Consider the following 13,696-nt stretch of genomic DNA (forward strand, 5'->3'; position numbering starts at 1 on the left):
ATGAACCAAACCAAAAATAAATAAATAAATAATGCACTTATGAAACTGGGTTGATTCTGATCAATGCCAACCACCACAAGCGTGCACTAGGCCACAGACGTAAGGTGGGGCGGGGTGGGAGGGGTTCAGGGAGGGATGGAGAGACATTGGGTGGACTTGGTAGAGAACAGGAAGGAGAGGGAGGGGGGAGGGAAGGTGGTGTTAACGGCCCAAAGGTCCCAGAGCGTCTTACCATCACAGGCGCCGTTGGCCGCAAGCGCACCAGTCTCTGGCATCGCCGCATCACAAGAAATTTGATGCATGATTATCGCGTTTATGAAGTTGGCCGCTGTCATGGTGGTCTTACCGAGTACTCGAAGCTCGTGTTCCTGTATGGACATCACTTTGTTTTGAGTCTTTTCCCTACTTGACGCGCTGCCGACGCCGTCCCCGCCGCGGGACAGGATGGAGCTGCTGCCGCTGTTGTTTTCAGAAGCCAGCGAGGGGTGCCCACGACTCTGAAGCAGCCCAAGATGGCCACCGGAGGCCTGGTTGTATGGAGAGGGATATGCCGCGCCTGCACCAGGACTGGCCAGCTTGTGGTCAGACTTGGAAGAGGCCGACATGTCTTGATGTTTGGGTAGACCTCCACGCCCGTGACTTTTGCCCCCATCTCTACTAGAGTCTTTAGCGCTCAGGTCGGAACCAGCCGGGTAAACGTCGGCAGGTAAACCAGACCTTTGGAGAAGCCCACCAAAGCCCTGGTAACGCGCAGAACCTGGAGGCCTGAGGAAGGTAACAATGAACAATTTAGAATCATTTAGCATTTTACAATAACCATGTTTATCAACTACAAGGACACCAAGACTATAACGACTAATGGTTTGGTCCGCACTGCCGCTTATTTCTATTTCTAAGTTAATTTCAAATTCAAGGACCTTTCAAGGACTTTCCAGGTCCAATACCCTCAAATTCAAGGACTAAATGTGGGGACACATTTAAGTGAGAGAAGGTTACATCGTGTTACCTTTAAAGATACATTGTTACAGTTCCCTTTTGAGGGAACTTGCGCTGCGTCACTGCGGTGACACTTTGGCGACGCTTCCAGGGTTAAGTGCATCTGAATGTGTATATCAAATTCAACCAATGGTGAGGCTTAACGATCAAGACATGGGGGACGCGGGAGCCAGGAAGTATATCGCAATATTTGAAATATTGCCAAAGACGACGTTACAGGGACGCAGGAAGTATGGCAAGGGAGACTCAGCGTCTCGTTCCCTTCTCAGGGAACAACAGTTACATACTTAACACGAGACGTTTTCATGTGTCAAACACAACTATGCAAAAAAGCATTTTGGTATGAATCAACATTCGCATACAAAATATATAAGCATTTAAAGCTAACAGTTTAGCATGTGTCACCATCAGAGTCATCTACAGTAAAACAAGATCAAGATTAAGCACTTCTCGGAAATAAATATGTATCAGACAGTCTATTGGATGAGGTTTAGACTTAAATAACTTCATAACCATACACATATACAGTGGGGATATGACAGCATTAAGAGGGACAGAGACTCTTACCGCAGTACAGACGGGCTGTTGTGCTCCGAGTTGGGAAGGTTCTTGGAGCTGGTGTTGTGCAGGACACTGGGTCTCTGCTGCAGGTTGTCCTGTGGCCGCGGAGAGAGCGAGGACTGCTGGTGACCGTAGGGATGGGACGGGGGACGAGAGCTGCTGCCACCTCCCATCTGCTCTGGTGCTCCTGGGCAGACGCAAACACATGCAACATTATGTTTAGCCAAATCTTTTTCTGCCTTTATGGCTAATAGTTGACATAAGCTTTGGGTTTTTGTGCACTTACCAGGTCTCCATATAGGGGCGTGCTCCACATTACCATGACTGAGGGACTTTTCCCTTTCTCGGTCTCGTTCTTTTTCTCGCTCTCTGTCCCGCTCTCGCTCTCTGTCTTTCTCACGATCCCTCTCTCGTTCTCGATCTCTCTCTCGGTCTCGTTCTCGTTCCCTCTCTGAGGAGGAAGAACCGCTTTGGATCTTGCTCATGTGAGAGACTGTTAACCGAGGAGGAAAATAAGTTAGAGACCATTGAGCTAAAACAGTCACGATGTTATGGGTGATTGAGAGACTGTTCTGAACCTGGTGAGATGGGAGAAGTGTTGTAGGCTCCGCCGGGGAAACCTGCAGAGGTTCCTGGGATGTATGTGATGCGTTCCATGGGTGATGCAGAGGTTCCTGTGCACAAAACAAAAAATAATTAGATGATTGTGATATCAGTATGTCCCGCCCTGATAAATGACAATGTGAAAGTTTTGATATGCAAAGGGTTCGTTTACATAAACATGTTTTAACGCTACAGTAACAATCGCTGATCACTGGATGAAGAAAATGGCCCCTTACCTCTGGGTGTGGGTGAGTAGGCCAGGTTAACAGACTGCTCTCGAGGTGTGAGGCTTCTGATCAGGTCAGGTCTCTGAGCAGCCATGGCAGGCCACTGATGCATGTGCTGGGAGGTGATGTAGTCTGTAAAGAGTGTCTGTCGGTTCTCCAGGGCTGCTGTCTCAGGGAAACCTCTGATCAGGTAGGGAGAGTAGTGATGAGGGTAACCAGGGGCGGGAGTCAGGTGACGAGGCAGATAATACGCTGCTGTTGCTGTGAAGAGAAAGCAGAAAATATACGTTAGATCCCAAAGCAGCTGGGACAAACAACAGTATGGCTGAATTCCAAAGCGGGCAGTACCTGGATCTATAGGGATGCCTCTAGGCATAGGGGCATGTTCGAATGACAGGGGGATCTGCGCACGATACTGCATACCGATGTCTGTTCCCAGGTTTTGTAGGATCCTTTCGTAGGCTAGAGAGGCGGTATGTTCACTCACTGCCAAAGGAGACTTCGTAGAGGACACTTCGCGAGGGGTAGGGGTGGTCTTTCTTTCCTGCTGCTGGGCCTTACTTGAACCTAACACGAAGAGGAACCTCATTAGACTATTTGGATTGTCAGTATGAAGAAATCTTGTTTGTTGGGTACAGTGCGTTACCTTCATGTGAACGCTGTGAGTTTTCTCTGCCTGACAGTGGAGAGGATCTGTGTGAGGGTGGAGGGTAGCCGCTTCTTTTGTGGTCCTCGTAGCCCACTGGACTGTGGTGGGCTCTGCTGCTCTGCTCCCCACCCATTGCCAGTGGAGAGGCACGGGACATTGAGCTGGCTGTACTGACAACAGCGCTGGGCCTTGACTTGCTCCCCGGATCCTCGTAGCGGCCCCTGTCAGAGCCTCTGTGCTCGGGCCTGAGCTCTAGATGATGAGGGGGCATTCCGGAGTAAGGCCGGGGGGAATTGGCGATGATGGAGCGCACGTCATGGCGCTTGGATGAGCCAACAGGTTCCTGTTTCAGAGGCGTACCCTGTAGAAGCAGAACTTATTGAGTTAACGTGACATAGGGTTTAAAGTGTTAATCCGTTAACAGGTTAGACAGTGAATGTAGATGTTTCATTTATCTATAATCAAATCCAAGTGAGATGTTTAACAAAAGTTATTTTTAATTGGCAAAATTTCAATTTTGTAAATATTTACAATAACACAACAATTTTTATTTTTGCTGTCAAAGGTATTGATTTATTATTTATTCAGATGTATCAGGGACTGCTTTTGTACCAAAGCCATTCTTTAAACAGTCCAACTACGATATCAAGTGTACAAGTTTTAGCATTTTGCCATATTTAAAACCATGACTGTGCGTTCACACCAGACACGGAAGAGACGGCAAAAACAGGCTATTCGCGTGTAGTTGGACGCTTTAACATTTTGAGTTTACTCGCTTTATTCACGCATGAAAGTTGTGCATAAAATTCTAGTCATTCGAGACATTCACACGTAAATTTGCGGTATGGGAGGGGCTTATATAGCTTAAATTGAGTAAACTTTCCAGATTGTTCGACCTTCTCACTAACTTTTAATTCCTGTAAAAGTACAAAGATGTCTTGTGTAGCAATGATGATTGTCCTCTATTGTTGTTTTGTCTTTCTGCCTCCTGTAATCGGGTCACTGCTAGAGCAAGCTCCTGATTGGCGGATTTTCGCACCACGTTTACCAAAGGTTACATTTTTCAACTCGCAAGGATAATTTGGCAACGCTCAATTCGCGCAGAACACCCCATGCCACAGGATGCCTATTCGCGTCTTTGCGTTGACTTAACATGTAAATAATTTGCTCTTGCCGCCTCTTCCGCGTCTGGTGTGAACACACCATGAGACATTCACCTGCATGCATGCAGATTTAGAGGAAGCCTGTGTATTAGGCAGATAAACAAATCGGTGACATCTCAAGCTCAAAGGTTACCTGGGTAATGGATCCTTCTTTAGGCTTGCCTATCACTACCCCTTCAGGAGGGATGAGGTGAATGGAGCGTCCTCCTTCTTTGACGGTAGGCACCATACCCTCATGAGAGCGTGACTTATGAGGATCAGGCCCACGGGGTGATGGAGAACCCTCCCTTTTCATCTGTTTGACCTCCCGACGCAAGTAATCTTCACGTGGGATACCTGAGAGAAAGAGAGAAGATAAGAAAATTGTTGCAGGAAACATCAGCCACACTCATAATCAGTCTAGACTACAAGCCACATTTTTCTTTGATCATGCTGACCTTGAGATATGGATCCACGGATGTGGTGGGGATGAGGACTTTCTCGCTCATGAGGCATTGCTCGACTGATCAAGCCTGCGAAACAGAAAAGACGATATCATTTATTTATAAAGGGGACATATCATGAAAACCTGACTTTATCCATGTTTAAGTGCTATAATTGGGTCCCAAGTGCTTCTATCAACCTAGAAAATGTGAAAAGATCAACCCGGTAACTTAGTTTTGATAAAATATTCTCTGCAAGCATGTGAAAAAATAGGTCATTGATATTTAGCTCCCCCTGTGATGTCAGAAGGGGATAATTCCGCCCCTTAATCTGCACTATCCAATCACGACACTGCCATTCAGTGCAGAGATCAGCTCATTTGCATATAAAAGGACACACCCAAAATGGCACATTTTTGTTCACACCTACAAAGTGGCAATTTTAACATGTTATAATAAATTATCTATGGGGTATTTTGAGCTAAAACTTCACATACGCACTCTGGGGACTACAAAGATTTATATGGCATCTTAAAAAAGTCTTGTGAAATGTCCCCTTTTAAATTATTTTAAATGTTTAACAGCTGGAATATTGTATAAAATCAAAGTAACAGGGCAAAGTAATGCAATGCAAAGCTCTACCAGCTGAGACACTATGTAGTTTTTTTACCTTTAAATAATGTCTCTAAAATTATTTCATTGATAGAACAACTTTTAACTGGACAAATTGTACTGTTGCTGCAACCTGAGCAGCCTCCTAGCTGCTACAAGCACACTCTGAAAGTGGCGGTGGAGGGTACGAAACACAGCCCCGCCCCTCCCCCCTGCCTGCAGAAGAGTATCTGATACCAGGCACTGTTGCGCTTTTCAACCACATGGGGGAGCTGTGAGTCATTTTTACATGGAAACTACATAGTGTTGCTTTAAGGGGCAGTTTACATTACAACATTTTCAATCAAAAAGGCAGTCTAATGAAGAATTTGCCTGTGTGCAGATGGATAGCGTTTCTTTTAGTAGCACAGCCAACTACTGGCGTAGCATGCATAATACACAGTGTTTTTAGTTGTTTTCCCAGATCTGTGTAAACAGTGATCATTTTGACAATGTTGTGATGTGCCACAAGTCTCCTTTAAAAAAATTGGGGGTTGGGGGTCAAACACAAGGTCCAACTCACCTTCAGCAGCAGACAGCGTGTCTCTGATGGACGACACGCGAGAAATCCCCCCCTCCATCATGTCATATGACCTCTTCATTCCGACCATGTCCCCACGACCGTCTTCCTTAGAATTCTGACCCCCTACGCATTACATAAGTAAAAAAGAAAAAAAGTTAAATAAACTATAGGCCCTGTTTTCATTTCATTTGAGGGCTTGTTATGAGCACTTACGGTCATAAGATAAGATGTGTCCACTTATGCCCTCGTAGACTACATGCCCCTTAGAAGGCGCGTCCTCTCTGCCTCTTTCTCTGTTTGGGCTGTCCTCAGTGATCAGACGGGTTATTGTGCCCTTATACAACACATCTGCAGGAGTGCCCTGAAAGAAAAGAAAGTTTTATCGTTAGTGACTGCACAATAAAAACTACACAACATAGTTTACGAGTTTACTATAATATTACTATATATACACACTTACAAAACATAATCATCCTATATGCATGATTGGGAACAACTACATCTTTAAAGAAACCTTGCTCAGAGTCTTGAGCACAAAAAACTGTATGTGTAAGAAACCTTGCTAAGAGAAAATTGTATGTGTGTGCGTGTGTGTTTGTCAGTGGATTTGTTGACTCATGCCAGACAAAAACTACTTCAGCTTGTCAACTAAAAGCGCTTGTCATTTCAGAGAGTCTACAATGCACACCAGAGTACAGTACTTATTGGTGCAAAACCATTTATGGGCATCAGGGAGAAAACAAATATTTATCTGGAGGAGAAGTTATAAACTGTGTGCCTGACCTGGTTTGATCCTTGAACACAATGGGAGAGATCAACCTCTTACGTCATTGGTATTTCATAACTGTCATATATTTAGATTACAGTTGTGACACTTAATTATAAAAGTGCAATCTGTTATAAAAGTAAAAATTCACTCAAACTGAGAAAACTGTAATCATTTACTTGTTCTCATGTCAGTCCAAATCATATATATGACTTTTTACTTTCAATTACAGGGTTAGCAACTCTCAGCAGAATGTCTGAGCTGCTTTATTAAATACAATGACGGTGAATGAATGGGGACCAAAAATCTCTTTCGTAAGGCAAGGTTATGTGTCTTTTCAGGTGGGTTGTAGTGGTAGACCGATGTATCAGCCGAAATTTGGTACTTTTTAATTATCTGAATCAGCTGATAAATCAAGTTTTCTTCCTTAAAGGCGGGGTGCATGATTTTTGAGAAATGCTTTGGGAGTCAGGCTGAGTACCAAAACACACTTGTAGCCATTCAGCAGTAAGGGGCGTGTCTACTAACCGACATCGTTGCCTGGGTTGCGTATGTGTGGGGCGGGTATATCAAAAGAAGGTCCAGAATCTATTGGGGTAGGGGGTGTGTTTTTAGGTGATTTCAAATCAACACTGGCATTCAGAGATCATGCACCCCGCCTTTAAGAAAAGCCACTCAGTTGTAACACCAGCATCTGACTGACAGTAAAATAATAAATCATCTCACTTTTTAACGTGACATTAATTTGTGCTACCATTCCTCAGATACATGCAATGTTTTCAGTTACTTTAAACAAGATGCCGTTTCCTACCAAACCAAAAGCCTGTCTCCTATGAAATAAAATCTGGGTCGCATGAGTATAATAAGTGTGTTGCGTTTAATAATAATACATTCAAAATTATATTCTTAATGTTATATCTGCTGTATATAACTGTACATAGTTAACGTGATATCATTTATGGAGTGAACCATTTCATATGTTCAAGTCTAACCTACATGCTTCTAACTAAAGCTAGAAGTATTGTCCCGTTTACGCATAAGCGGGGGTCCGTGTACAGGGCGCGTGACGCAAATTTCATCATCAGAATAGTACGCATAGTAACCGTGCGTACTTTCTACAGGAGAATCTAGTGTGTATCCCACTATACTGCGTACGGGTTCGAGTCAAATAAAATATGATTGGCAAGGCTGTCAAAAGTCCTTCACAAAAATGGAAGTATCTCAGCTTTTTGCTTAAAATTTTGTGCTTTTGAAGAAACCTAACCATATTTGAGAGGTGATAAAAAGAGAGCTAATGAAGTTAGGATGAATTTTTTGCTTTTGTTGTTGTTTGAAAGAAAAGGGTCTGTTCTTTTATTTGATATATTGTATGTTTATATATTTAAAGAAGAACATTTTCTGTAAGGCATTAAAATTTTGTGAAAATCATGAAAAATACTGCCGCTGGCTGGCAACTTTTTTAAAAATGCTGGCAGGAAAAGAGTTAAAAAAAAGTATGACCACTATCTCTCAATAAATCTATCTAATGTCACGGGTACGTATACATATGGCTTATCTCAACACTGCTTCACAGACACACTGGCTTGACCTCGGTCTGATTAAACGTCCCCGCTTGCCCCCACCTATTCAGATTTGGTTGAGTATGTAATCTGTGTCCCAGCAGCCCAGTTGGCACAATGTGTTTGTGTGTGTGTGTTTGAGAGAGAGAGATCAGTAACACCAGGCTGCAATGAGACATGTAAACACATTAATAAAAGGAGAGAACAGGATAAGACACGGTGTACCTGTCGCTATGGCAACTGATTATTTGTTATATCATATTGTGACGTGCTATGGTCGTAACAAACTGCCTCTTTCATTTCCTTGGAGCTATTTATCCGTGCCAAAAAAAATTGTGTGCAATCTGTTACATCACGTAGGTGAAATGACATAAACAAACCATCCAGTTCAGCACAGGAGCATGAAGCACATACTGTTTTAGAGAGGGGGGCTTCTTACCTGAGTGATGGAACCTCCTCGATATGATATTGGAGGTTCTTGGTGCACACGTGTGCCAGGAATGCCCTTTGTGATGCTGCCACCCTGAACAGCTGGCATGGGCCCTCGTGAGAGAAAGCCAATAATGTGTGATTCTTATGTATCTTGATGTTTTAAAGCACGTCTCTGAATAAAAGCATTGTATATTTGTGTTCATACATGCTACTTTCATGCAAGCTACACATTTTAGGCAAATCAGAGCATTCTGATATTGTTTATATGACGAGAGATATAATGGTGACCTCGTGATGTAGTGCTGTCCTGTGTGGAGAGATTCTCAGCCTGAGAGGAGGAGGGCCCGTGAGGGGACAACTGTTCCTGTTTGACCACTGGAAAACCTCCTGCGGAGAAAGACAAAGAGGTCAGATGTGAAAAAAGGATCTGGCCGGCTGATCTGCGGTTGTTTGTGACTCTCACCCATTTTCCTCTGGTCCATCCAGGAGAGACCCAGTGATCCTTGCGGTGGGATTTTCCCATGCTCTGAGCCGTGAGATGGGTTGTGTAACTGCACCGGAGTACCCTGCAACACAACACAACAGGACAACTCTTATTCTAGATGTGGAAATATGCATACATGTAACAGTATTACAAATGCGCCTTATATGCACTGTATCTATTAACTATGAATAATTTTTCTGGCACTTAAATGGGCTGCAAGGACTTTTTTACCTGTGTGATGGAGCCACCAGGTTTGGCAGAGGAGATTAGGGGAGGGGGTTCTGGGATATGGAGAGGCCGAACTGCAGCCATCCTCTCCTGTGGCTGCAAAGTGGGAGCCAAGGCTGAAATAGAGAAAATTTCTCCTCAGATATTTTGATCATAGTATTAAAAAAAAATGTGTCCAAATGGACAAGTTATTTCATGTTTGGCCTTGTACCAAAAATGCACTTTGGTTATTTACAGGAGCATTCTGTAACTTCTCAAAAACTGTGATTTAGATCCTGTAAACTGGCTCCACGTTACTGAAGTGTAATTACCAAAAGATAATTTAAGCATCATTAATAAAAGACGTAACTTGCACATTTAAAGAAGGACTTTGCAGTATGTACAGTAGCTAATGTCGAAAGCTTCTTCAAAACGGATTCATTTAAAGGAAAACACCACAGTTTTTCAATATTTTACTATGATCTTACCTCAACTTAGACTAATTAATAAATACCTATCTTTATTCACTGCGTGCACTTAAAATTTGTACAGTGCGTCGTGAATGTGTTAGCATTTAGCCTAGCCCCATTCATTCCTTAGGATCCAAACAGGGATGAAAGAAGCCACCAAACACTTCCATGTTTTCCCTATTTAAAGACTGTTACATGAGTAGTTACACGAATAAGTATGGTGGCGCTAAATAAAATGTGGAAATGTTTTAAGCGGATAAAATGAGAACTATATTTCTATGGAAGAGCACTTAGTTTGCAGCACTTTGACCTCGGGCGCAGTAATATGCTCATCCGCCATACAATACAGTTCTCATTTTTCAAGTTTAATTTCGTGCCACCATACTTACTCGTGTAACTACTCATGTAACAGTCTTTAAATAGGGAAAACATAGAAGCGTTTGGTGGCTTCTAAATTCATCCCTGTTTGGATCCTAAGGAATAAATTAGTCTAAATGCTAACACATTCATGAAGCGCTGTATAAAGATTAAGTGCACGCATTAAAAAAAGATAGGTATGTATTAATTCATCTAAGTTGAGGTAAGAACATAGTAAAATATTGAAAAACTGTGGTGTTTTCCTTTAAGGATGAAGCTGTGGAAGTTGTCTTACAGGGGTTGTAGTGTAGCAGCTGATCTTGACTGAGTTTGGCCATGTCCCTGGGCGAGAGCTGGTACGCCGACATCACCGGCCGCCCCATACCCATAGCCCGAATGTCATCGGCAACGGGAACCTTCTTACCATCCGCAAGAGGAGAAAATGCCCGAGATTTATCTGCACACACAGACGTACAAAAAAAAATGCAAAGATGATTACGAGAAGCCTCAGATGATTGGTTGATCTGATGAATAAACAGCTGATCGCTGGACAGCAGTGTAGATCACTCCATATTTGCACAGGTGAAAACGCTAAAGCTCAGTCAGCACAACCCCTGCATGAAAAGCAGCAATTTCCAGTGCAAAACCACACAAACAACGCAGTTAAGGCCCTGATACATGACTCGTGTCAGTGTTCTTCAATGCATAGTGTTTGTAATTTTGGCTACATTGTACAGTAAGGTTTCATTTGTTAACCATACTGTAGTAGTTAACATGAACAAACAATGACAAATACTTCTGAAGTATTTTTTAAATCTAGTTAATGTTTTCCATTTACATTTATGAATTTAGCAGACACTTTTATCCAAAGCGACTTACAGTGCATTACAAGGTAAAAAAATTATTAATATGTTTCCTGCGGATCGAAACCATATTCCACTGAGCTACGGGAAGATTTAAAATTTGTTTTTATTCAATAACATAAGTAAAATCACAATTAACTAACAAGAACAAAATAATTGTATTGGCATTAAAGGGACACATGCTCACATTCCAGCTCCCCTACAGTTAAACATTTGATTTTTACTATTTTGGAATCCATTCAGCCGATCTCTGGGTCTGGCGCTACCACTTTTAGCATAGTTTAGCATAATCCATTGAATCTGATTAGACCATTAGCATCAAACTAAAATATAACCAAAGAGTTTTGATATTTTTTCTATTTAAAACTGGACTCTTCTGTAGTTACATCGTGTAATAAACTGACAGAAATTTAAAAGTTGCGATTTTCTAGGCCGATATAGCTAAGAACTATATCTCATTCTGGCGTGATAAAAAAATAGCTTAGGCGTAGTGATATTACGTCCATAAAAGGCGTAGTGATATTACGCACTACCTGAAAATAGTCCCCTTGGTTACTTTCAAAAGCAGGGGAATATTTTTCACGCCCTGCGTAATATCATTGCACCTGCTGCAGCCATGTTAGCGCAATGCTAATGGTCAGATAAATGATCAGATTAAAGGAACAGTATGTAAGAAATTTATATAAATTAATCGTAAAATGGCCCTGATATGTCACTAGACATTAAGAAATCATTTTCATTTCAAATATTTATATCACTGACAACAGTGGTCTGGCCAGGATATTGTCATTTAAAAAGTGGAGTTGCAGCCCTCAACTGATGTTTATGTTGTCATTTTGTGTATTGGACACCAGTTGTGTTATTGCAATACCAGATTTGGACACAATCCTACATACTGTTCCTTTAAATGGATTGTGCTAAGCTATGCTAAAAGTGGTAGCGCCAGACCTTGAAGATCGGCTGAATGGATTCCAAAATGGTGAAAATCAAATGTTTAATTTAGGGGAGCTGGAAAATTAGCATATTTTCAAAAAAGTGGAGTGTCCCTTAATCTAACTTCAACAAATATTAATAAATGCTGTTAAAATATATTGCTCATTGTTATCTCATGTTAACCAGGTTCTCATTCTTTGTATACTATCATCTAATGGTTTTATGGTATGCTTTTCCTTTGACAACTCACTAGTATCCATCTCTAGGAATATTTTCCAGTTCCAAGCTCAAATACAAAGTTTGAGCATGCTCTTGCTCCCCTTGCAAAATCCCGCTCCTTCACTATCTGTGACACATTATACATGGGTCAAAAGGGACACATCCCCCTTGCGTTGAAGTTCTGACATGAGTCATGTGAAAGGTCTTTATTTAGACTTTCTCTCTCACACACACACACACCCACACAAATCATGAGGCTGAAATCTGCGAGCGTAGCAGCATGCAAACAAATCCGCGAATCATTCACGCTCCCAGAAATCAACACGCTTGATTAGAGTCTGCTCCGGTAGTGTATAAGTATGCGTGTGAAGTGTGTAAACCTACGTAATCCGTGGAGCAGAGCCTGTAGCCATCTCTCGTTCCCCTCCAGCTCTGCAGGGACAGACACACTGCAGCTCATCACACAGCCTTGACCCAAAACTCTCTCTCAAAAGGAGCAGTTTTGTGTCTTAAAGTGTTTAGTGCCGATATCAGAACAATCTACTGTTTGCTTATCCGACATCAATTACACTATTGCAAACTATTCCCATTATAACTGGGATTGTAAGATTTCTACCCTTGTTCAGATAAGCCCAATTCTGCCACACACTAATAATTAACCTATAATTTCTATGTAAATGTAAACATTGAAATTGTATAAGAAGAAAACTGATCTAAAGGGACAAATTTTTTTAAATATTCTCATTTTCCAACTCCCCTAGAGTTAAACATCTAGATATCCACAGTTGTGGAACCCATTCAGCCAATCTCCGGGTCTGGCGCCACCACTTTTAGCATAGCTTAGCACAGATTAGTCAATTAGAATAGTGCATTAAAAAATAACTAGAAGAGCTTGGATACTTTTCCAATCTAAAACCCGACTCCTCTGTAGTTACATCATGTACGAAGACCGACAGAAAATTAAGAGTTGCGATTTTCTAATAAGATACGGCTAGTAACTAAACTCTCATTCTGGCATAATAAGGACTTTGCTTCTGTAACATGGCTGTAGGAGGCACAATGATATTACGCAGCGCCTGAAAATAGTCCCCTGCTATTGAAAATTACCAAGGGGACTACTTTCGTGGGACTGCGTAATATCATTGCGCCTCATGCAGCCATGTTACGGCAGCAAAGTCCTTGATTATTACGCCAAAATGAGAGTATAGTTCCTAGCCATATCTGCCTAGAAATTCGCAACTTTAATTTTTTCGTCGGTCTTAGTACACAATGTAACTACAGAAGAGTCAAGTTTTAAATAGGAAAAATATCCAAACTCTTTGGTTATTTTTAGCGCAATGCTAATGGTCTAATCAGATTCAATGGATTATGCTAAGCTATGCTAAAAGTGGTACAGCCAGACCCGAAGATCAACTGAATGGATTCCAAAAAGGTAAAAATCAAATGTTTAACACAAGGGGAGCTAATAAATGAGCATATTTAAAAAAAAGTGGACTGCCTCTTTAAGTCTAGAAAATACAGAAACAAGAAATGAAGTAAGGTATTATGTACAGCAAACTTATCATTACTGCAAAACAAGGCTTTTGTATCACTATAAAAGGAGTTTTGCCA

At 41.8% G+C, this 13,696-nt stretch overlaps 1 protein-coding gene across 2 annotated transcripts in view; it reads right to left on the minus strand.

The window, feature by feature from the left end:
- The window catches only part of ncor2 (nuclear receptor corepressor 2), a 115,543-nt gene that overhangs the window by 13,123 nt on the left and 88,724 nt on the right, over positions 1-13,696 (minus strand). Inside the window, exons 23-39 of one of the 2 annotated variants that reach the window (XM_073867689.1) lie at positions 12,470-12,517; positions 10,366-10,527; positions 9,268-9,380; positions 9,016-9,118; positions 8,841-8,939; positions 8,560-8,663; positions 6,009-6,156; positions 5,796-5,918; positions 4,637-4,711; positions 4,333-4,535; positions 3,034-3,397; positions 2,736-2,954; positions 2,397-2,648; positions 2,136-2,231; positions 1,844-2,050; positions 1,564-1,744; positions 233-765 (exon numbers count right to left, since the gene is read on the minus strand). In XM_073867689.1, coding sequence (XP_073723790.1) covers positions 233-765; positions 1,564-1,744; positions 1,844-2,050; positions 2,136-2,231; positions 2,397-2,648; positions 2,736-2,954; positions 3,034-3,397; positions 4,333-4,535; positions 4,637-4,711; positions 5,796-5,918; positions 6,009-6,156; positions 8,560-8,663; positions 8,841-8,939; positions 9,016-9,118; positions 9,268-9,380; positions 10,366-10,527; positions 12,470-12,517 — 3,030 coding nt within the window. The remainder of the gene's footprint in view (positions 1-232; positions 766-1,563; positions 1,745-1,843; positions 2,051-2,135; positions 2,232-2,396; positions 2,649-2,735; positions 2,955-3,033; positions 3,398-4,332; positions 4,536-4,636; positions 4,712-5,795; positions 5,919-6,008; positions 6,157-8,559; positions 8,664-8,840; positions 8,940-9,015; positions 9,119-9,267; positions 9,381-10,365; positions 10,528-12,469; positions 12,518-13,696) is intronic. The other variant, XM_073867690.1, reaches the window with a different exon arrangement.

The sequence above is a fragment of the Misgurnus anguillicaudatus genome, chromosome 5, assembly GCF_027580225.2.
Source record: "Misgurnus anguillicaudatus chromosome 5, ASM2758022v2, whole genome shotgun sequence".
Taxonomy (NCBI): Eukaryota; Metazoa; Chordata; class Actinopteri; order Cypriniformes; family Cobitidae; genus Misgurnus; species Misgurnus anguillicaudatus.